Raw genomic sequence first — 25,941 nt, forward strand, 5'->3', positions numbered from 1 at the left:
TGAGGAACAGTCCCAGCAGTAGCTGCAGCTGAAGTTTTCCTCCAGCTCAGTGCTGATCAGGGAGGGAACAGTCACGCCAGGTAGATGGAGCAGTTCCACTCTGCCCGCACTGATCACACCGGCTTGTCTTTGTTAGTGAAGCAAGCAATCAGTCAACATCACATCAGTTTCTTTGAGTTACCTGCCCCTGCCTGCAGATCTACTTTCCACTCACGAGAAGCCTGTCCACAACTGTCTGCCAACAAGTCAGTAATATGAAAAAAAAATAAACCAGCAGGCTGCAGCCAGTTTCAACTTCCATGTGGCGTAATCCAAACCACAAAGACAGCCACTGGATCGCCTCATCATACACCTATACCTGCAAATAACATCAACAGGGGGAAGCACAGTCCAAAAGACGCTACAACGTCCTGTATAACAAACAAAAATAAACGGAGTGTGTCCCCCAAATATAGCCATGGCAACTGGCAAGAACCACACGCCATGTGATCTGTCAGATCTTTCAAACTCCCCTCCATCAAGATGGTTTTGTGTTTGAAAGAGTTTACCACCAGGCCGAAGACAACCTGTGATAACCTGTGACAGTCATGATAAACAGTCCCTCCACAGGCAACAGCTAACCAGCTATAACACTACTGTACTGGAAGGTAAACTGCATCATCTTCATACCTTTAGTATGAGGCAGAGTAATTAATACATCATTCATTCAAACATGTTTTTCTTACTGTCGCTTCTCAGTGATGTTTGAGCTTCACGGTGCAGAAGGATGTATGAACAGAGTTTCACACTCGGAGGGGGAAGTGTCTCTGCACTCACCTTAAATCTCAGTTTAACACGTGAATGTTCAAATGGGATTTTGTGACATCACAATTAGATTGGAAAATTGAACTTTTTTGTCTCGTATTATTATGTCAAGCATACCTCTGGAGCGGATCTTTAAATGGTGCTAGTGAATTCAAATTAAAGGCATGTGAGAAACACAAAGACAACGGTTAAACCCATTTTTATTTGAGAGATGAGCTCTGAGTTTGGGGTATTATTTACATCACTTTATTCTTTGTTTTGAGTTCATGGTGGTGCATTTTAGTCCTGCAGCTGTGTATATGGCAAAGTCCACTGAGAATAAGAAATAAAAACAAAAATACAAAAAGCTGTGGGCTGACTGCAATATCACACCCTGCAGAGTGAAACATCGGGAGCCTGTTGAGTGACAGTGTACACACAGTATTCTACCTGTACAATAATAGTGCTACTATTCACATTCATCTGTACAATAATCATATTTACAGTGATCACATTAGGGAAAGAGCCAGTACCTGAGGAGTTAGTTCCATAATTAGCTTTACTCATTCACCATGGTAAAATGAAGCACACCCAACCAATGATAGCCTAAACAACACAGAAAACATGGGATCCGTGTCCGGGATTAGGTGTGAAGTTTTGAAGTAATTTTACAGGAACTCACTGTTCTTAGCTGATGTAACCTGATGTAGGCTGGTTGTACTTCATACGAACAGTATCAACACTAGAGTACTGTTTATACTTTAGATATTAAACAGTCTTCTATTCTGAGTCACATAACCCAACCTCCATATAAGTGTGGAGAATGGTTTGTTCGACTAATAGGCAGCAAAAAGCAGATTAGATTACAAGTTGGTTTTGCGGGTTAACGTGAGTCTAGCATGAGTCACTACCTGTAGCAGTGCCAAGTGGTGAGAGTTTAGAAATGGTAGATGTACTTTCTTTAAAAGAAACACTCCTCTTAGATACTTCAGGTGAGCTGGCACGATTTAACCAAAAGACAGGAAGCTATAAACAAAAGATGAGGTCATTAAAATGCTTGTGCCTGCAGCTTTCCCTTCCCCTATGACTCTCTCCAAAACACACAAACTATACATGAAAACATACTGGCCAATTCAAATTACCATTCAACAGCTCATAAGATAAAACACCATGAATAAACACATCATACATGTGCAGCATTTCTCCCCCGAGAATGAAACATCAACCAATAAATAAGAACTGAATAAAATGAATTAAATAACAATCAATGTCTCAGTTTAAGATCACCGTTCAAGTGACCCAGTTATAACTTAAACAGTCAAAAGTTCATTTTAAAAATATCTGAAATGCTAGGCTCCTGCAAGTCCTCAATTCAGTGTCAGATCATTGTTTCAGCAAACAGGTTTATGCTTAGCACCTGTCTCACGCCTGGCCAATTCCCTTACTAATCTGCACAGCAGTGCCCTCTGCAGGCATAACTCAAAAACTTTTTTCTTTGGACCCATTTCAGTGATCGCCCATTCCACATAAAATAATACCAAAAAAGGAAAACGTTTCAAGTGGCAACTCTGCGTCTCTTTTCCAGATCTTGATAAGGTCTGCTTGATCTCACTGACAGTTTGCCAAATGTTGGGAAGTGCCAGAGACCACCAGGGTAACAACAAACAGTCATACATGAAGGAGCTTTGGATTTGGTACTTTCCAGCAGCTTTGTGTCATCTGTATATCTAGGTGTCCAGTCTGGGGATGGATGGAGTGCTAAGCCTTGTAGCAGTTACTCTGCGTGGTCAGTGCCAGCTGGCCATTGGGCGCCACCTCATTGGCCTCGTCCTCCAGCAGGCCTGACACATCAGCATTGGGGATGCTGTCATGGTAGCTGCTGAAGCTGATGTTGTCCTCTTTCAGTTCAATGGTCCAGAACGGGGCGTTGAGCTTGCGGTTCTGGTACTCCCGGTACGTGTACACGCCTCCTACGAAGCCCAGAAGCAGCAGCACCACCAGAATGATGATGGCTAGGATGATGATGTTGAACTGCGTCCAGGAAACCTCCGTCAGTGCCGCTGTGGTGTTGTCAGTGGGGCTGCTCAGGCTGGTCAGCAGGGCTTGGGTGGTGGCTGCAGTGCTCAGAGAGGTGCTCATGTTGCTTCTGGTTGTGATGGCACGGAAGCCTTTTGCTGTGGTGGAGATTAAAGTGGTGCTGGTGGTGGGCGTGGAGGGGGAGGATGTGGTTGATGTAGGGTCCTCTGTTGTGGTTTTATCTGCTGGTGTGGGAATGAGCCGGGGTGCTGAGGAGAGAAGGGCATTGAAAACATTGGTTAACATTAAAAGTTTTTGTTTCTTAACTCTGCTTAATTAAAAATCCTGATAGGTCTGTGCAATGAGGCCTGTAGTTACTGAACAAGCAACACACTCTATAACCAAAGTAACTACTGACACCTTGTGGCAAAAAGACACAACTGCTAAGTATTGATGAACTGATTTTCTTATCTGCAGGTCCACATGGAGAGCGGCTGAACCTGGACTACTGATTAGAACTGCATCTCCTGCTGTGGCCCTACCAGACATCCACTGCAACTTCTATTACTATTAGCTCTGCTACCATTATTATTAGATCATTAGTGCTGTATTATGTTCATATACTATCTGCTATTAATATGTTAATGTATACATCACATACATAAATGTCACATATGTATATACTATGCTATATGTACTTCATATAGCTATAAATCTATTAGAGCTGTCACTGTTACTGTGATTTCTGTCCATCCCTGGACCTCTCTGTCTCTCTCTCTCTAACCCAGCCGGTCGAGGCAGATGGCCGCCCACCCAGAGCCTGGTTCTGCTTGAGGTTTCTGCCTCCTAAAAGGAAGTTTTTGTGCTTGCTCATGAGGGCATTGTTGGGTCTCTGTAGATGAAGAGTTTGGTCTGTGCCTGCTCTAAATGTAAAGTGTCCTGAGACATCTTCGGTTGTGATTTGGCGCTATTTAAATAAAAGTGAATTGAATTGAATTTAATGTCAGTAGGTCATGCAGTTGATGCATTTGGTCCCTGTATAATAGACACTCAGTAGTAGGCTTTACAGTGAGCAGTAAAGTCAGATTTCACACTGATGAATGATTGTCATTTGGTGGGAAATTTCACATCTTTAAAATGTAATGCATTACATCGTGGGATTGTTGCAGATGGTAGCGTACGTGCCACAGACATCATTAAAGCATTTGTTTGACCAAACAGTATATTGCGGTTTGGTCTTACTTGGACGGGTGCAGTTATGTGCTTGGGCATCCCCAATGAAGCCCGGAGCACAGAGCTGACACTGGGGCCCGGTGGTGTTGTTGATGCAGCGGAGGCAGTGGCCGGTGTCGGGGTGACAGAGCTGGTTGGGCCCATGAGGGTCTGCATTCCCACTGCAGTCACATGGAACACAAACCCCGGACGCTTTGTAGAAGCCGGCGGTGCACTGGTCACACTGTGGGCCGCTGTACCGGGTAAGGCACTGGTCACACACTGGGGAGCCACTGGGATCTGCACAGGAACAGAGCAGGACAGATGCACATTAGCGCCTGACCAGTTTGATTTTAGACAGACTGTCTTAAGATTCCACCTAATGCAAAGACACATCAGAAAATGCTTTCTGCTATTTTTTGTTTTATTTGCTATTTTGCAAAAGGTGCTTTAAATGTTCAATTATAACATTTTATTTCTGATTTAGGGAAAATGCATGGAACATGCATGCTCTTCTCTTAAGTTAGACAATTCTAAATGAAATAGCTAACATTGTGCCACAAGGTGGCTCAAGATGACAGTGTATTGATCTGGGAGAGAACTGTGTTCTGAGATCTGTCATGGGACTGGGGTTGGGTCATAAACACATGTGGTATTTGCAATCTCAGACCCTTTCACTTTTTCATGTTTTGTGTTGTTGCAGCCTTAAAATAAAATACATTTAAAGCATTTTTCCCCATCTACACTCAAAAACGCATAAGTTGATTGTTTTTGCAAATTGTTTAGAAGGAAAAAAAGTTAAATAACATAAATATTCAGACCCCCTGCTATGACACTTGAAATTTAGCCCATTTCTTGATCATCTCTAATATGTACACCTCGACTGGATTCCTTCCGTGGTAACTCAGCTGATTGGCAGTGATTTGGACACACAGCTGTCTATAAATGATCTCATAGCTGACATTGAATATCAGAGCAAAAACCAAGCCATTAGGTTTAAATAACTCCCTGCAGTGCTCAGAGACAGGATTGTGTAGGAGCACAGATCTGGGGAGGGCTACCAAAAATTTGAAGGTTCCCAAGAGTACAGTGGCCTCCAAAATTCTTAAATGGAGGTTTGAAACAATGATGAAACTAAGCTTTAACTGTTTGGGACTGTTTATCTAATGAAAACCAGGTCCAGAGCACTCAGGACCTCAAACTGAGGTGATGGTTCACCTCCCAACAGGATAATGACCCAGAGCACACATGGACAACTTTATGAATGTTCTTTAGTGGCCCAGCCAGAGCCTGGACTTGAACCTGCATTGTAAAATATGGATGCTTCACACACATCTTCAACCCGACAGCACAGAAGATCTATACAATTACCACAGTTTCAAGATGGGCAGCCAAGATTGGTGTCACCAATTCAGTATAGATACTGACACTGGAGAAATGTACTTTTACAGAAAAATATCTGACAATCCTCCTCTCCTCCTGAGTTATGGAGGTGAATAATGGTGAGAAAAGTGGTTTTGCAGAACATTATGATGTCATAGTGAAGTTGACCTTTTGGTCAAAATGTCAAAACTTCATCATTTTGTTCTGAAACATTGGTGTGAATATTCAGAATTGGCATATGACTTCTTGAGTTATGGACCACCAAATTATTATCAGTTCATCCTTGAGTCCAAGTGACATTAGTGCCAAATTTGATGAAACGAGGCATTCCTGTCCAGTCACCCAATCCTAACCAAACTGAATACGTACAGTATGACAGATCTGGAGTGAAGTGTTCGACGCTGATCTCTACCGTCAAAACACCAAGTGAGGGAGGAATGCTATTTATCTTTCCAGGTTGAGTTTTCACACACTTGACATCTGATTTGACATGCAGGTTCATGGTGGAACAAGGCTACTCTACTTTTCTAATACCTAGTATATCTACTCATGGCTCTCTAGGCTCCATGAGTAACTCCTGAATTGCACTAAAAATCACACATCTAGATCTAAAGGTGCAGATCTAAAAGTGAAGTGGAGGTCTTAAAGGCTCAGCTGGAGTGTGAATTGATCGAAGTTCCGTTTGGCGACCATCAATCTTAATCAGCAACACATGCATGTCGTTTCAAAGGGTCAGCTTTCTCCTGCAACCTCCGGTCCCTGGTAATATGATGCCTCGACAAACAGGAACTACAGCAGAACAATACAATACTGTCAGCAGCACTGTGTTCAGAACTTTTAAGTAAACCATTTCTTATTTATAAGGGACAACCATCGGATATAGTATCACTTTTAAGTCTGGTTGTAGATACCTATATCAACTCACAAGACTCTTGCAACTATTCTAAAGCCTTTGCTATTCTAGTTGTTATGTTACAGCTATGTAATTAATGGTGTGGGGCATTCTTTTTATTTCATAGCACATTGTAGATTAAAACAATACCAAAATGGTCATAAAAATGCAGATGAGGAAGTAGTACTTCATCTAGCAGTCATAGTAATGGTAGTAGTAATAGGACTAGCAGATGTTACGTGGCAGCATTAGTAATTGCAAAGTAATAGTGATTGGCCTAGTAAGAAAGGAAAACTTCACCTGTATTACCTGAGCTCTGCAAGACTGTTAGATGAGACTAACTCCTCCACCTCATGCATTGACATTGTACCACACATTGTACTGAGAGCATTTTTAAAGTGGGTGCTTCAAATCATGTCCTGAAGATTAGAAATATATATCCGCAAAAGGTTTCCAGCAACAGCTAAAAGAAAATCAGGGATGCAGCCTTTGTCAATTATGCCCCAAAGCACTGGAACATACTACCTATAGATATCAGGGAAGACAGCTCGCCAAATAGTTTTAAAAGAAAGCTAAAAACTCAACCAGTTTGCTGGTGTTTGGAAGTGTTTGGCTTCATTTGGTGCCAATGATAGTCAACACGAATAATTAACGCACAAACAAGGATGAAGGTAGTGTTGTTAATACTATGTTCTGAAAACCTCACAAGCAGTTTTATGTTAATGTGTAGTTCAAGTCGTATGACATCAGTGGCAGGTCTCTACAGACCTGTGGCATGGTGAAATGTTTGGCAAAACACCCGGTCATTTAAAGGTTCGTCAGTATGCACGCAAGAGCATTTTTACTACACAGACGACCTGCAAATCATGTTGTAACTGCATACACACTATCCCCATTTTCATCTAACACTGATTTATAGGGTGGCATTTCTACTTAAGCATCTGTCTACCTGGACCAAACTTAGAAACCAAGAAATTAAACATTTTTAAGTTTAAAAGTAAAATGTGAAAACGTAGGCATCGTTCCAGAGTGGACCAGATGGCTTTCTCCCCAGCCACGTCCTCCAGCTTCTCCTGGCGGATCTTAAGGTCTTCCCTGGCCAAATGGGACATAAAATCCCCCCCAACATGTTTTGGTTGACCTATAACCGATAAATTATTGAGAATTACCAAACTTTGATGGAGGGCTTCACAGTTTTTCTCGCCTTTGTGGCACTGTATCCCAGGAAACTCACATACTAATTGCATGTGTTGTAAATAATTTCACGTGATACTACTCATCCAATCAAATCTGTGCATGATAAGCGCCACATCTTGAGCCAGCGAGTGACAGACACATACAGGGGAGATGAGAAACAACAGTGAGAGAAATAAATGATTCCGAGCGGAGTAGTTTCACTTTGCTTGCTCTCAAAACAGAAAAGAAAGAAGTGAAATCAGTGCTTTCAATCAAGAATGGACAGACTCTTAGATGTTCATTCTTACCACCTACAAAAAACAAAAAACAAAAATCACTATCCGTGTGTGTGTACGCTATATTTAGAGTATTTTCACCACTCAGACAGTTAGGGTGAAGGGGTGGACCTAGAGGTGGAGCTGGACTGGGACAGGAACTGCAGCGAGCAGCCTCTTGGATTTCCTGACTCTCCTGTTTCTTTTCAGTAGCCCTTTGCCTTACTGCTTGCAGCCTTTTCTCAAACAAAGTTTGTCTCTTGGCTGTATAAACAACCACATATCAAGCATTATACTTTTGTTGTTAGAAGCTTGGCTCAGTGTGTGGTTGTGCAAGTGAGAGGGCGAGCGGCAGAAAAGTGATGGTGCATGTGAGTGGAGAAGAGGAGCCTGGCAGTATATGTACAGTATAGATGACATCCATCCATCCATCCATTCTCTTCCGCTTATCCGGGGCCGGGTCGCGGGGGCAGCAGTCTAAGCAGGGAGGCCCAGACTTCCCTCTCCCCAGACACTTCCTCCAGCTCTTCCGGGGGGACCCCGAGGCGTTCCCAGGCCAGCCGAGTGACATAGTCCCTCCAGCGTGTCCTGGGTCTTCCCCGGGGCCTCTTCCCGGTGGGGCATGCCCGGAACACCCTCCCAGGAAGGCGTCCAGGAGGCATCCGTTGAAGATGCCCGAGCCACCTCAGCTGGCTCCTCTCGACGTGGAGGAGCAGCGGCTCTACTCTGAGCTCCTCCCGAGTGACAGAGCTCCTCACCCTATCTCTAAGGGAGCGCCCCGCCACCGTGCGGAGGAAACTCATTTCAGCCGCTAGTATAGATGACAGTGTCGGTTAATAAATGCTGCAGCTTCTAAAGACCCAGAAAATAACAATAATGATTATTATTATTGGTAATAATTTAATTGTGGCTCAAGTTTTGTGAACAACTCAAACTGCCTAAAACTGGTGACATATTGTAATATTATTGTGCTGTTAATAGAGTTAGAAAAGTAAAACAAACAAACAAACAAACCTGAACCTGCTGAAGCTACAAGTGCAGGAATTCTCCGGCTCTGCAGGTTGATGATATTGAGAAGCTGCAAGCAGCAATTACGAAGACAAAGCAATTGGCCCGTTCTGAACAGGTACATGCTGATTTATCATTGCACAACACAGGGATGTACCGTTATACAATGAAATAATGAAATGCAAGCTGCAGTCCCTTTATGATACTCCGTCCTTCTAGCTCCATCTGCTAGAGCAGCATTGTTGCTTTAATTTATCAATATATACTGTATCTTTAATGTATGAACACCTATTTGTATGTACATAATAGTAATTTTTTTTAAACTTTTGTTCTGCTTTGTTGTTGTTGTCGTCTTTAGCTGTGTGTGTGTGTGTATATATATACATATATATACATATACATATATATATACGTATATATATATGTATATATACGTGTATATATATATATACATATATATACGCATATATATATATATGTATACACGTGTATATATATATATATATATATATATATATATAAACTAGACTGGAATTCCTTGTATGTATACACATTGACCAATAAGAATAAATTACTGTTTACTAGACTTCTCTGCAGCTCTGTGGACCAAGTGATGTTGCATTCGTTTCTAGTCCTCACCACACCAGAGCCCTCGCTGTTGAATGATTTAGACACAGATAACTGCACTCCAATGGCCTAGATGTTGGTCTCTATCTAGCGTGGTCATATGACTGTGGTGTATTCCAGCACTGAGCAGGCTGCTCCTGATAAGCTTGATTTAACCTCTGCTGGGGGTTCAAAGGCAGCCGGCCTGCTGGGTTATATAACCAGAAGGAAACATGAGCTGTTCTGCACTGCACAAGGCCAGAGGACCTGACCTCCTTGTTTACCATCATCCTCCACTGTTCTGACACACAAACAAAGGTCTGGTAACTGCTAGCTAGGTAGGTACTGTCTGACACAACACTTAAAAAAAGACACGAAAAATAAACACAAATATTTAATGAACCTCAGGATACACTGAACGAGCCCAGCCACACTATCTATACCACTGAGTAAAGATACAATCGTACATGGATGATTGAATATGTGTGACCCACATTCTGAACTGGTGCAATGCTCCATTTCACCTCTCTGTGTGTCAGTATGGAGGGATTTTCATTCCCTGCAACAGGCCTCATCAGCACATTTAGAAAGCATCCGTCCTCCAGTGTGGAGTCATTATAGTCCATTGTGGCATCTTCTCATATGTCACTGTTGCCAAGGCAACCTCTACTTGGAGGCTGCTTCTCTTTCCAGCTCCAGGGTTTAGTCGAAAACATCCACCACAGCCACACACTATTAACGTAAGAGCAGCTCTCTGAGGACACAATCCTGAGCATATTTCTGATTGTTCCCTCTCTAACGCAGCTCCTCCTGTGCTGTTTCTGTCCAAACAGAGAGTGTGATGCTGCCCATCCCCCTTGTCTGTTGCAGCCTGACTGGCGCTGAAATGGCCCAGCTGTGTTCATGCTGTCCCAGCTCAGCACAGCACTGCTTCGTGTCCCTTCCCCTCCCTCCCACATTGCGCAACCTCTGCAGTGGCCCCTGGCAGGGGCAAACTAACATGACAGCCTAAGTACATCTATACATGGCTGTTGCCATGGAGGTCGCTGCCAGTGGGTGGAGGGGGGAGGGGGGTTGTCAGGACATGGAAACACTGTTGATGATTGGTCCAGAAAGGGGATGGACAAGGTGTGAGAACATGATGAGGAATGACTGAGTAGAGTGAACACTGTGATGTAATGCTGAATGAGAACCTCAACAGCCAGTTTGAAGAGCTGTTTGATGTGGATAAGCTGTGATCCAAGCCACTGTGCCACGGTGTGATGTTTGAGCCAGATGAACTTAAACCACGAACGAACGGCTGATGACACACACAACGTGGCGTAACATGGCTCCTGGCCATACTGTAATTAAGGTCTTGGAACTGAGTTAATCTCTTTCTGACTGATCACCCTATTAGCCTAAATAAACCTCCAGCAAACAGAATTAAGAGGTTTGGTCTGGAGCATCCCAACTTTTTTGGCATCTGGGTTTTATTTATAAAATGAAAAAAATACAAAAGAAGAAGAGAAAGAATGGTGATGAAGGTAAGCAGTGGTTTCTTTGGCAGTGTAGGCTGTATAATAAAGGCGTAATCAGAAATCTTAATGAACTTAGCTGGGTTATTCTGCAGGTCTGACATTCACATGAACACACAGTGAACAAGATTAGCCGATAAGTGGGTTAACTTTGGGTGTGGACATGCAATTGGTGTGTAGATGTTATCTGAGATGTGTGGTTTAATAGTATTGACCAGAATTGCTGGTTGGGACATCAGAGACTGCTTTTAGCTAAAAGTAAACACAGAAGAGCAGACTTGAGAGCTGCGTGCAGAGGAGCATTTCACATATGACTGGTGGAAGCTTGAAGTGGAGGCAGTGTAGTGACAGAAGGCTATTTCACACAGCACAGTACGAAGGTGTGCTGCTTTGGGAAATGTTTTCCCTTCTCACGTCCATCTCTTTTAGTACTTTGAGAATCATCTTTGACCAGGTGCATCCCCTCACGCTTAGTTAAGCCACGTTAAAATGAAAGTTCAGGCAGAATTGAGGTGGTTTAGAAATATGACAGCGACTGTAGTTTAACCCAGATCTCAACCCAATAAAGACCTTTGGGTGTGTTTGGTAAGTAGGACAGCTGCAGCCTGGAGGTGAAAGAAGTGGGGTCACACAGAAAGGTCACTGTTAAACCCAGACTGTCTGGAAATGGAGATCGAAAGCACTCTAGTCAACTGTTTTCGAAGTTTGGAAGATTAATTCTTACCACAACCACAACATCACTTTGCAAATTAATAGAGACACTTTGAGCAAATATTTAATGTTTTGCGTACAGTACTGGGAGCTGTATATAGAAGAATTAGAACTACTTTATTAATCCAAAGGGGAAAATTCAGTTTTTTCAGTCCATCATACAGTTTACACACACACGCAGGGCCAACATACTGACATGCACATAGGACCCACAGCCATGTAGCTTGAGAGGCAAAATCATGGGCATAAAAAGCACTCCCAGGACATGCTGCTGCTCATGAGTGTACAGGGCACTCATGGAAGCACAGCAAACAGACACATAAGGGAGTGATGTACAGGATAAATAAATAATAAATAAATGCACCTCTCTCTCTCTCTCTCGATGAAGTGAGACTGGAACTAATGGTTGAATTTAGCAGCTTTTTGTTGCCTTGTTAGAGACATGTCTTCTGGAGTGCCAAGCCACTAGGGATGTGTTCATTCATGAGCTATTCATGTGAATGGTTTTGGTCACTGTCCATGGAGGGACTGAGTTGGTAATGTCTTAAATGCTTTACAAGTCACTCTGAACAAATGGTTGTTACCAAATCACAAGAGACACAAACTGTTAAGACTCTGATTATAAGGCTTTTACAACCACAAAAGGAATAGTTTGACATTTAATTAATTGAATCACGCTAGCATGGAACTGTTACCTCCAGCAACCAGCAAGTTAACTTAGATTAGCATTACCACTGGAGATGCAGAAAACAGCTAGCCTGACGTTGTCCAAAGGTTAAGTCCACCTACTAACTCCGAAAGCTGAAGCTCATTAGTTAACGCTCATTTGTTTGATCCATACAAACACCAAAGTTTAAAAATGTCACTTTGCCGTCTTCAACTTCAATTTTTTCTGATTAACTCGCTCAGTCAGAAGTTAGCGGTGGCATTGATCACTACTTTAAAATCAAACTCACACCTAAAACCAAACATGGCAGTTCCTAGTACTATTACTAAGAGCACGTTGTGTGCCCTGCATGTGCCACCCAGGCTCCAAACACTGTGTAAAATGTCAACAACACAGGGTGTAATCTTTTGCAAGCAAACTGTTTACCAAGAACACTTAGATGAAGCATGTACACCACCTGTTTACCTGTGGAATGCTCCACAGCTTTCTCAGTCTTTTGTTGCTGCTGTCTCAACTTTTTTGAAACATGTTAATGAGGTCAAACATTAATATCTTGTCTTTGCATTGTTTTCAATTGAATATATGTCATAGAGGATTCGCAAATGATCACATTCTGTTTAACTTGCCTTTTACACAACATCACAACGTTTTTAGAATCAGGGCTGTAAGCGGGGCTGAGTCATATACACCAATATTTAAGTGTGATATTTCTTTTCCAATATTGCTATTGTGATCCAAATAGGTTTTATGTCAAATACTGCCACACACAAGGTCCTGCTTTTGTTGTTGTATAAACATATAGTATATTACACACACACATCTTGCTCCTAAACATGCCTTTCAGACTGAGTGCTGGTATTGTGTTGTCACGTTTGCAGCATACAAGGTGCAGTGTGCTACATGGAGATGTTTACAGCACTGCTGCCGTGCAGTTTGACAGTGAAAAATGTTTAAGACATCATTAGTGTCAGGTTTTGGTGTCAGACTTCACAGGATCAAGAGCAAAGATTTCTTTCTTCAACAGTCGAATAAATGACAGTACTCATATACAGCACAGACTTGGTGGTGTGTATTCAGCCAGAGAGGACAAACATGCTTAATCACAGAGTGAGAAACTGAGGTGATTCCCTGATGTGTGTGATGTGTGGCTGCGAGCAGCAGGGACTGACCGGTGTGACAGGTGCCGGTGGAGGTGGAGTTGGAGCAGGGACACGGAGCACAGATGTCGGTCAGGGCAGCTTCAGGGCTGCGGTAGAAACCAGGTTTACACTCCTCACAGTTGGATCCCTGGGTGTTGCCCTCACAGTTCAGACACACTCCTGGAGGACAGAACAAAGGTCACATGATTACAGGGGTACTTCCTGGATGTGCACACTTCAGACAGACCAAAGTGAGATATGGTTATGTCACTTCCAGTTTACTCTCAGGGTGGTGACAGCAAAATCATCCCACCAACATGGGTTTTTGAAAGCTCTATGTGCTAACTTCCACTGTATAAATTATGGATGTAGTCTCCATGGCAGTGGCTCCAGCCGTCACCACCTTGGCATAGCCTGACTCTACAAAACTCCCGGCTAATTCAAAAAGGTGGCTGGAGCTGAGGCATGCTGAATGAAGAGCCTGGTTGCTGAAACCTAGCAGCTAGCTGTCACTCAAAACAGCCGTGCCCATAATTATGCATAACTTCAAGCCTTAATATAATTCAAATGAGTTGTATAAAAATTCACCTTCCGGGCAGCTGTCATGAATGAGGAAATTAGCTACAGGGAACAAAAGCGTTTTTTTGTTCCAGGCTGTAAACATGTTTATTTCTAGTGTAAATTTGGGTAGTTTAATATGGGCGTCTATGGGGACTGACTCACTTTTGGAGCCAGCGTCAAGTAGCCTTTTGAGGAACTGCAGTTTGGTTTCATTTTCCAGCCCTGGATGTTGCTGCTTGCTCAAGGTTTTCAAGTATTTAGTTATAGTCATACAAAGCATTCCCCAAATGCTGCTCATTTTATTCCTCAGCATTTCTTACCCTTTGAAGAACTTGCCTATTATTAAATTAAGGTTTTTTCTTTGAAATCATGACCTTTTTTGCAAGAGAGGCTAGACTAGAGAGGAAGGAATCAGTGGGAATACACTAAACATATCCAGTCACGAAAAGCACATACACAAACACAGCACGCAGATTTAGAGACTTGATTGATTTATATCAGTAAATATCATAACGATAAATTGGTTGTTGTGTTTTCCATAATAATAGTAGCAGAAATAAATTCAAAACATTGTTTAAAGTTTAAGTAATGTGCTTTCCATCTTTAAAATCACACTGTGTCCCTGATCACTACACAGAGCTGTCCTTTGTTTTTGCTCAATGCTCAATTTTAACACATTTTTTAGGAGAATATAACTGTCAATTAAGATATTAATTAGTTAATTAATGTTTCAAACATTCAGAGTAGTTTGCAGTATTTTTCACCATTTGCATTCAATAAAATAAGACAGCCTGTATGATTCCTGAGAAGAGAAACCCCGGGAAACAGTCAAACACAGTTTTGGAAACTCTTTGTTGGGGTGTTCAAGGACACTCAGACATCTGAAATTTAACTGTCACAGTTAGTTCTGACTACATATTATAACATGACGTTTGCATATTCAATCATTCATTGCTTTCTGTAAACATTTATTAAAGTTATTACTACTGTTGTGCTGTTAATACCTGAGTCTGTCTGTGGTTGAGCTATGATCATAGAGAGAAGCTATGTAGACATGACTAAACCTGTCCACAGGCCACATAGTTTTCTACAAATATCTTTGCATAACAGTGTTTTCAACCATGGAAGACTCTGCAGGCTCTCCTTCCAACCATGCATTAGCCCAGTGTCAACAGAGGAGCTGCTAATAAGTGAAATCAGCTGCTGAAAGCCGACTCCTTCAAATGAAAGCCACTGCAGCAAACCCTGCGCATTACAGCTTCAATTGTTGAGAGGGGTTTGGCCGAGAGAAAAGTGCTGTCCTACACCAATTATGAACCAGTGATGAGAAATAACAGCTTTCACACAGCTTCTGCTGATAAATGATGGGTTTTCTGAGTGAAATAAGACTAAATTAAAGTTCATGGTCACATAAGAGAGTGACGTGTTATGTATTGTGCTAAATTGTGGCAATTAGATTCAATGCATTCCCAACACCCTTATTTTTATAGTGCAAGTTTTAAACATGCATACTCAAGGTTGAGAAGTGACAGTCAAATCATAAACATATAAATAAATGTGTAAAAATATAAATAAATGTGTAAAAAGGTTTCCTAAAGACAAACTGTATTTTTTTCTCTGTATTCTTTTATTTATTTATCTTTAGCTTCAGCTGAAAACAGTGGGTCAGTGTGGGGACAATCTATCTCTGTTGTGTTGGAAATGACAACTTCCTGTCATGTTTACTTCAGGTCCACAATGTTTGGGATACTATAGAATTTGCATTTGCACAATGTGCTCTTGTGTAGGCCAGGGTCAGTCTTTAAAGGTGCTATGTTAATCCACAGCACTGTGAACACTGAGCCCAGGCGAGGTTACAGCACTCCATCTGCCCCTGCATTATAACAGAAAGACATATGGGTTCTAAAACTAGCCCCCACCACCACCCTGTCCCCTCCACCTCTCCTCCTGCCTATCACTAGCTGGAGGTTTAGTCTCAAAGCCTGACTGCTGGGGACACAGGAGGATAAATCCACTTTAAATCATACACAGACCACACAGGAAACTGCATTTGATATTCTACATTTTTAACGTTTTACATTTCATTTGCTTCTGATTCAGCACCTGTCCTGGTCTCATCAAGTTCTTTCTTACCCTTCTGTTGTGGTTCCACATTAAACATTCACTGAAGAGAAACTGGAGGGTTTATGTACTGCCAATCAAACACAACAGCCACAGTAAAGAGGTGTTAACATGCATTTATGGGGGAGCATAGTGAGCATTTCATTAGCAAAGATTGGACTGTTGAGATTCAGTTGTGCATGACCTGCAGTCATTTCATGGAGATAAACACAACTTCAAAATCTAAAAATATTTTTTAAATATCTTTCCAAATATCTTTAAATATCCTGCCCGTTATTTACATGAAGTCACTCATTTCCATCCACTATTCTCCCTGGTCATCTTACATGAAATAGGAGCCAGAGTGTGACCTGAACATCAGACTACAGTGTTGTAAACTTTCCATCATCACACTAAGAAACTATCTGACATTCATTATGGAGGAGACCATTGATACCGTTGGATGGGTTTGGAACCTTTGCGTTGTCGATAATGACACTGTAATAAAGCTGGACAACAGCTGTTCATTTAGAGATTTTCCCACCTTTCATTCACACACCAGTGCGTCACAGCTGCTTGCCTACTCTCTTCGCTTGTTTTCATTATTTCACTCACCATCAAACTTGTGTGGCCCTATGAAATTACAATGTGGAAACAAACTGAACGTAAAGTATGTGACTGGTCCAATGAAAAAATGTGCTGCAGCATTTTAAAAAAATAGCATTATTAATCCTGTTGCCCATATAGAGAAAAAACCTTCTAAAAAAGTCACTGTATCAAAGGGGACCAATGCTGACTTGCCTAAACAGCAAGCATCTTGTTAAATGAACAAAATGACACAGTGCACCACTCTAACGCCAACATTTTCTGTGTCCTCAGCAGACTCACCGGACTGTGGATGGCAGTAGTTGGTGTGGTTGTGACACTGGCAAGGCCGACAGCCAGTGCTGCTGAAGTGGAAGAAACCTGGGTGGCATTCATCACACTTGGGTCCATACACTCCCGTCTTGCACACACATATCCCTGAGCTGAAAGAGGCAGAGCAGAAGACAAAATCAATAGTGTGCAAAACACATTCCCAAAGCTTTTCGTGAATGAAACAGAACACCAAGCGAGAGATGTGAGGGGAGTTTTTGGATTGTAGTTATGACAGCTGACGTCCAGACTGTTGACCTCCTGCAGGTTCTCCCATTCAACCATCTGCTCTCTATAACTCTGCTCCAGGTATGCATGTGGGAAGCACCATGAGTCACCTACAGTTTAGAGCCATCTAGACAGCTCGTATCAGTTTCTCCATTAATGTGTTTGGCATGTAGTGCTGGGCGGTGATGTAGAGTGGTGTCCAGCACATCAATGCATAAAACCTGTTTCTCCCCTTGTGTTTTTCTTTAATAAGTAAAGTTGTTGTTGGTTCACTAAAACCACTAAAGAACATGCCCTCACCTACCACTAGTGTTAATCTAGTGATACACATAATTTTGGTTTTATTTGGCCTAGTTTAGAGATTTTTGCTGCCACCCCAATACAACAAATTAAATATGTAGTGATACACAATACATTCAACATTTACATTTCAAACATTCAAACATTTCTCTTTAAAAAAACATGTTGCAACATACACTGTATGTTGGATAAACCACAAAACTCACTGTGCCTTCTTTTTTCCACATCATTTTCAAAAAGGAAACAAAAAGGGGCCTCCAAATGCTCTAAAATGCATGGTGTTTAGTCTTCTAATGGCAGGCTTGATAACATCTGTCTTACCCACTGAGTGGAGCTTGGTCGGTGAATCTTTTTCAGTACTAGTGCAATACCTTTTTGGCGATAGCAAAAAACTGAGGGTCCAACAAGATTTGTTTTGAAATAATCTTCCTGTGAACAATTCTTATCTTAATCTTTCTACACTGCAAAATACAATGAAGCAATGTTCCTCTAGTTCCAGTACATATTGTGTGTGGTATATGGGGGTTTTTGTCCACACTAACCATTCAACCATTAGTGTATTAGCTTAAAGTGCTTTCCACCAAAGAAATATACTCCATCTTGAACAAGTGGGATATGGCTACAATCCTGTAGTGATGCCCCTATAGTGATGGTATCTCAATGGCACTAAAAATACTGTGAAATCAGCCATCTGTTTCCCTGTCACATTAAAGCGACAGGAAGAAAGGAGCTGCACTGATTCTAATTAGCAGCTCCAGCGATTTCAACACACTATCAAACAGAAAACGTGTGGAGTGCTGTTGTAGCATTCATCTGATCCCTGATCAGTGCAACCATGGAATCATCTGTATGGGTGAGAGAGCTGAGTGTCCCCAAAGACCCGGTCACAATGTTTCATGTGTTGGGCCAACTGGATCACAAACCATCCTCTTACACTTGCACCTCCATATGGTCAAGCTCTGTCTGACTGTAACCTAATCACTCAAAACACATTTTAATCTAAAGTGTAAGCTGTAGTGTAAAAGAAAGTGTATTAAATAGCATCTGGATTTTATCTGGATATGAGACACTTGAAATGACAGACATAGAAGTTTATTTACTTTATTATAATACAATATAAAGTTAATTACTGACTTTTACTGACCAGTGTGTGATTGCTCTCAGTGAACATTGACTCCAACAATCCTCCAGTAGGGTTAAATCCAATTACATTTGAACTCATCAATAATAATGCACACTACACACATGACATATTTCATTTGCTAATGTGCCTTTCCCAGGTTGGATCTGCAGTCCCACCATCCTGTGCTTTTTTATCCCATCCACACTTGAGGTGATTTCCTAGGAAAAGTACAAAGCCAAGTCAAGTCTCATCAGCCCTCAAACCCAGACAATGGGCTCAGAAACATAATCTGGGGACAATAACTTGAAAACAATTGAAGTAAATCAAGAGTGACTGTGAGCACTTTCCATGAGCGTGAGCGTGGGTCTTGGTACAAACAGGGCTTTGTTAAAACAACTGCACTTAATGCAAATGAAGAGGCCCATGGCGATGCTTAGTGGGGCGTGGGCACGGCTGAGGACAAGGCTGGGAGATCAACAGTCCTCATTCTTCCAGCTAAAAACACACACGCACGCATCCACGCTCATATCCAAAAACAACAAAAAATATCAACATGCAGAATCATGACCTCAATGAAATGAAGTCAGAGACATAATGTCCAGCCGTCACAGAGACAGTGAGCAAAAACTCCACTCATGTACACATGATGCCGTGGAGAAGAAAATTCAGGTATATTCAAATGCAAATGATTTGATCCTAAAAAGTGAATATTTAGCAATGAGGGGCTTGAGATCAGGGATGCACTGTTGATCAGTTTAGCAATATTCATTAGCATGTATTTCATTTCTTCACTTATTCTTTCTTCACTAAATACAGTAAGAAGACAAAAGATCTTAAGTTCTGAATAGTCTGTAATGATGTATCTAAACCCCCTACTGGTCTATCATCAATCAATCCCAAACTGCATATATACTGTAGTTAATATTTATAAGATAAGATCATTAAATTAAATGTTTCTAAGCAAATTTGTAGAGAAGAAGTTAGCAAAGTTTAATTTGTGTTAACGTTACTGCATTGACAAGAATGCATCCTTCTCCAGTCAATCTTAAACTGTTGCCTTTATCAAAGAGTGCCATGTAACAAAGAATAGAAAAGGGAAGAGGTGTCCAATAAGTTAGCTGTAATATAGCACACACCCCATACGATAGAGGCTGGAAAACCATCCAGTGTGGTGTAAATCAATTGGGCAAAGCAGGCGATTAACAAACATCAAACAAATCATGCTGGAACAGTCCTTTAATGTGCTGCCATGGCCTGTTCTCTGCTCTGGCAATCAGTCTGTCAGGCTGAGAGTCAGTCTGACACTGACCTGTGACAATTAAGCACAATCTGTCATGTGTGTCTACTGAGCCTTCATCTTCAACTGTGAACAGCTCAAAAATTTAAATGTCACTTGCTAAGAAATTTATTATCTATGCTGCACACCCACCAGCCCTACTGCTGTCCCATAACTGAGGGGACTCGAGGACAGATTATTCTCTTAAATGTATTGAGGTGATGCTTCAGAGATGCTGAAACCTCCTCCCTCAGTGATCAGTAATCCTGGTGTTGCTGTGTGTCCTCTTGGCCCAGAGGAGGGGGTTGTTATTGTTTTGGTGTGATTTCACTGCACTGTGCTGGCCCAGCCACTCTGCGTCAGATCTGCTTGTTAAGTAGGTCAGTATTACATGGGCGACAAAGCTTAACCCCATTCTGTGGCTGCCGCTGCAACGCTGACAATCGGCTGGAACTTGTGTCAGATAAGAGCAGACAGTCGCAAACATCCTCTTAGCAACAAGGAAGAGATCACCGGTTTAATTAACAGGAGGTAAATGGCTGGCAAAAATAAACAGTGAACGACACTAAGCAGGTTTAGTTGCATTGCTCGGTGTGCAGCCAGATCCTGAAAGGGTGTGTTAAGCAACAGAGCAGCATGACTTGCTCTCCACTGTTCCTGGCTCATGCCAGCTCTGCTGGCTTCAGCCGTCAACACAAGTGAGGACAAGTCCTGACATTTAGGAGAGCCAAGTCATGCAGTCAAAGGTGAAATATGAATGTTTTCTAGCTTGTTGGTCATAATTTTACAGTTTACAGCCACTTTGGTTTGAGAAATGTTGATGTTTAAATGGAAACAGCTTGTGGGACACTGAAACATCAGGACTCTACATCCACACCAATACATTTTGCCACACGTCCACTTTACTCCCACATTTTAGAACCCTAAACAGAGACTTCTGGAAACACTGCTGACGCTGATTTAGTTTAATTGCTTTGGATTATGTTGCTGTCTGGACGTGTGGAAATGGAGACTTTTGGAAACAGGTACACAGATGTGCACTTCCTGATTGGGTCTTATCAGCCGTTAGTGTCCTTCCCTGATTTGTCATGCCCCTATCACGTGACCCTTTTTTTTTTCAGAAGAACAACAACATCAGCCTGCATATATCTATAAGCCTTGACTACCAGCAGCTAATTCAATATTGATAAGGAATTACAAGTGTTGCCAATTTTGTTATCTAAACCAGTAGCTGTTGTGCAAAAACTTTTATCATGCCACTACTGCCCACATTTGCAGGTGGAAACACCAACCACCAGCATGCCAAAGGCCAGTGTACGTGATTGGTCTGATATGTATTTTCAGGTGTGTTAGTCAGATCATTTCTGATACGGTGCTAAAACGTTCGCCTGGATGGCGATCATTGTCTCTTTAAATGGCATTTTAAAATGGAATCATATTATCGTGGACATCCTCAGACATGTGGCTCAAACCCTACAGTCCTGCAGTCTTTGTTGCTTTCTGATGAAAGCAGGATTCTGGGAATCAGCTCACTGCTTCAACCACACACATTACGCCAAATGCTTGAATGAAAACAGGTTTTGTTGCTTACACTTTGGTTTAAAACTGTGACCTGATCTGTGCAACCCGATTAGAAGGGTATATCTATGATCTTTGAAAGCATTTTACATTTTAGCCAAAAATAATGGATGAATTGAGGTTTTTAAGTGTACATTTTCTCCAAGCAACCTGATAACAACAACATCAGTATACCTGGAGCAGTGCTTCCTGAAAATAATATGAATTAAAGTACAGGAAAACATAGTATTTTCTCTGAAGACCTCATTTTACTAGCAAATAATCAAATAATATCAACAAGACATGCATTCAATGTAGAGTAAAGATGCTGTATAGTGATGGCAATAATGTATCCACTGCAGAGTGACACATGACGCAGAGGCGGAAACATCTGCCCCCACAATCAATATTTCATTGCAGACTGTGTTGCCTTCCACACTGTACTGTAAAAAGAAATGCCTTACAGACAATGCCCACAGGAGCTGACCCAAATACAGTACTGGTACAACCTTTATGACAGATACAAGTGGTTAATACAGCTCTTTTGTCAAATATTGACCCTTTTAACCACAAATTGGATAACAGTGTGTGTCTGTGCACATCACATGACTTGTAGAATGACTGCAGGCAGAATGCCACATTATGAGAGGACAAAAGGAGGAAATCTCATTAGGATTGTTAAGAACATTGAATAAGGATCCAATTACAGCTGTCACCTGGCTGCTAACCTGAAGGAATGTCATTAGCCTCGGTTTTAGTGAAGTTTAGTGTTCCAGGAAAGTTTGAGAATTGACAATTGGTTTAGCAATATCTATCTAATAGGACATACAGAAGTGTTTATGGTTCAAAAAACTAGTGGTTGGATTACCATGACATCGCAATGTTAATAACGGTGGTGTAAACTAATAAAGGTGGTGATCCTCTGATTCCTTTGCTGTCTCCATGAGGTTCAAACTTATGGCTTTTATTTAGAAGTCTCAACAACTACTGGATAGATTGGATCAGACAGTCATCTTCCCCTCAGTATGAACTGAAATAACTTGGCTGATCCTCTAACTTTCCATTGAGCGTTATCTGGGCAAAATGTCAGCTGTTCAGTAATTTGGGTTATGATTAAAACCTGCAAAACAATAACATCCCCAATAGCTGTAATCACTTATGATGAATGTGGCTGCAGCACATGTTGTACAAACTAGTTAGCTAAAGATAAACTTCCACCATCAAGACAGTGAGCATGGGTCACATCATTATCAGTAATTCTTATGAAAGGTGAGTTAATCAGTAACGGGAAGCTCTAAAACGAGCTTGGTGCTTGTTTGTACAGACGGATGACTGTTTCCCCATTTCATGAACCCACTGGGATATATGCTGTTAAAGAGCACAGCCGGCTAGCAGCCTCAACTTCATATTCTAACACTGAGAATAACTAGTGTCATCTGAGGGCAAAGTAGAGTCCAAATGCAAAGTACAAAATATTAAACAACTTCAAATATTATACAACATGTCTTGTGTGTTCTGTGCATTCTGCTTCTTTGAGGTTATGAGAGAACAGAACGATATCCCATAGGGTATTTCTACTTGTATACTGCTGAATGACTGTGCAAACTATTTGCTCTGGAGAGAAGGTCTTGCTCTTTGATGCAAAGGAGCTGATGTGGAAATCTGACGTTTACACTGACTGTTTTAGGTAGCTGAAAATAAGTGTTCTATTATAGTCAGCCCGAGCTGCTGGATATATCTCCTTGTGATGTCATGTCATCTATATTTGGCAAGCTATTCAGACAAACGCACCACCATACAACAACAGTGACTCAAAAATGCAAGGGACATTCTTAATAATGCTCAGTATGTGTATGTAGCTGAGTTGGCATTGCTTTATAACTGAAGCCATGCAAAAATCCAGATCTGGGGTTTTCACAACAAAAGAGAGCCTTTTAGGAGAGAGCTCTGCCTGCCTTTGATCTATATATTGTACTGCAGTTGCATAATTCTGCCTCAGCCAAACGGTGGGACTGCTTTATCACAGCAAATACTTCAAAACAGGTTTGACTGAGTTACACATGTGGGATTATTTGTGATTTCAGACTAAAAATCAACTTTCCAGCCTTTACCTCATCCTATACTGTCAGCCAGCTCTCAGGTATCTGGAAGCAAACCTGCCTCTCCCAGTGGAACTTCTTGTCAGGCTTGGTGCCCAGCTGGACGCAGTCAACAAGGTTCTGTGGTCTCAGGCTAGTGCTGAAAAGTATCTTGACCATTAAAGCAGAACATGTAATCAGGGCAGACTGTTCACAATGTGTGTCTGGATAAAAAGCAGCTGCCTTAATCCCTTCACAATCTATAAGGGACAGAAGATGCCTGGTTAGCAGGTGTTCTTCCAGCCCCTTGTCACCAACCCTTCAACAGCTGCATTGGTTGATGGACTCAGAAGGCAATAACATCGATCAGGAATGTTCAGAAACACAAGATGACATCATCTTGTGAGTAGCAGGCCCCATGAGGGGGCCTACAACAACTGGGTCCAAAGGCAGGTCAGAATGTGCAGTGCTCATCATGTTCCAACAAGCCACAGGCTTGCAATTGTGCAGCATCTGCTCTGACCACATCTATGCTTGTCAAAGCTTAGTTTCTCACTTGTCATCCTGAAGTGACGCTCAGAAGGAAGTCAAACATTTGGACCTTCTTGGCCTGCAACTGACTTGTGATGGACAGAGGGATGACCATGTACTGGAAGACGGTCAAAGGTCATTCCCAAATCTTCAGTCCTGACAAGGACATGGTAATGACAAAGCCGACCACCTTGCCAAGATAGGGGTGGAGGAGGGCATGTCCTGGGAGCTCCAGGATGATGATAACTAACAATGTCTCAAGCTTGCTCAGTGAATTACCCATCAACAGGCAAGAGGAAAACAAGAAAATCCTCCAACTCGCACCAAGACCTTGTACTGAGGTTGCCAACCTGGTTATGAGGTGCTGATGGCCATGCAGAAGTGAGAACTGGCTATTCAAGGCATCCAGCGGCTTGATGCTAGCCCATGCTCATGCCTCTACTGTCAGACGCCATTAATGTTACAGATCCACTCTCGAAAACGTCTACCAAGTGGCTTATTGGCCAAAAATCAAAAGAACTGGCTGGCCTGTTGCCAGTTCTACCTGTTCCAACTACTGGGCTGGCAGCATCACATGACCTGAGCAACATCCTGGGAGTGGAAGTAAAATTGCACAATCTTCATTCCCAGTTACCCAGCCAGGTTCAACTGCACCATTGTCAACACGCTGAAGACATTTGTTAACAGCACTGGCATGCATTGGGATGTGAAACTCCTCCTGGAACCATCAGATCAACCCCACATGGCTCCACAGGAGTCACAGCATTTGAAATGATGATGGAGAGAGATGACCTATTCCTTGTACTGTCCCAAGGACATACATGTATTTTAGACAGCCCCTAGAGGAGCCACTGTACATATTGATGACATTGTCCTCCATCACCTCAACCCAGAAGATATGACATGGAGCTTGAGATTATGGATGCATTCAGACTTCACAAACTCACAACTGATGACACCCTTCAACAGCAGCCTCTCGCTGAAGGGACAAAATTGGTTCACTTCTGTCTCAAACCAACTGGATTTACCACCACATTTTCTAGTCATGGGAGCAGGCTGTCACTCTGTCAGGAACACCCCAATCAGTGTGATCTCCCTCGGGCTCCTTCTAGTGGCTGGATCATCACAGCTGTTGTTGTACACATAATATACAAGCACATTTGAAAGCTACAGGCCAGACTGCTTGTTCCACCACGTATCGCACACCAGTTCAGAACGATCCCTCTGCCTGCATCCAATCCTTGCCTCAATAAGGAAGATTCGGATTACAAGTTTTGTTCATGAAAAAGAAGGATAAGTTTTACGTTCCACTCTTTTTCAATTAAGGCCTCGTTTGCTGTTTCCTCTGCCTGCCGTCAAACCCACCGACTAAGCAATATAACGGCCCTGTCATTGTCTGAGCCTGAAGAAACTCTGCCGGACATACCAGACGGACTAAAACACGTGTTAATCTCTCCCTGAGGTGATCTTAAGTAAAAGGCCTTTGTCTGGGCAGAGACAGGTTAATAAATACCATGTTATTGTGAATTATTTTGTTAATTAATTTTGTACAAAATCCAAAGTGTATAAAAATAACAATTCCACATGTGCGAGGGGTTACCCCAAGGTCCCTCCAGGCGCATCTCCCTGATGATGCGTCTGTGATGTGGTTTTAATAAAGTTTGTTGTTGTAAACTTTATTTTGTAAGCTTTACTGTTGTTAAGTTAATGAACAACCAAGTCCTGCTGTTGCAGTTTGAAATATGTCAATCATTGTGCTTTCTTCTTGCTTCTGTGTAACATGTTATATGAATTGTGTTGTCCCATGCCTTTGGGCTTTGCTTGTGTTCGTTTCTGCCGCTGCATGTAGCGCCAACAAGTTGCATTTTATCAGTAAAAGGCCCGATG

At 42.0% G+C, this 25,941-nt stretch overlaps 1 protein-coding gene across 1 annotated transcript in view; it reads right to left on the reverse strand.

The window, feature by feature from the left end:
• Window positions 1-987: 987 nt before the first annotated feature.
• Window positions 988-25,941, reverse strand: part of si:ch211-158d24.2 (multiple epidermal growth factor-like domains protein 9) — a 33,909-nt gene continuing 8,955 nt past the window's right edge. Inside the window, exons 3-6 of the mRNA XM_041937386.1 lie at window positions 16,935-17,074; window positions 13,416-13,565; window positions 4,042-4,311; window positions 988-3,068 (exon numbers count right to left, since the gene is read on the reverse strand). Of these exons, the coding sequence (XP_041793320.1) occupies window positions 2,542-3,068; window positions 4,042-4,311; window positions 13,416-13,565; window positions 16,935-17,074 (1,087 nt within the window). The 3' untranslated portion in view covers window positions 988-2,541. The remainder of the gene's footprint in view (window positions 3,069-4,041; window positions 4,312-13,415; window positions 13,566-16,934; window positions 17,075-25,941) is intronic.

This window comes from Chelmon rostratus, chromosome 5 (assembly GCF_017976325.1).
Source record: "Chelmon rostratus isolate fCheRos1 chromosome 5, fCheRos1.pri, whole genome shotgun sequence".
Taxonomy (NCBI): domain Eukaryota; kingdom Metazoa; phylum Chordata; class Actinopteri; order Chaetodontiformes; family Chaetodontidae; genus Chelmon; species Chelmon rostratus.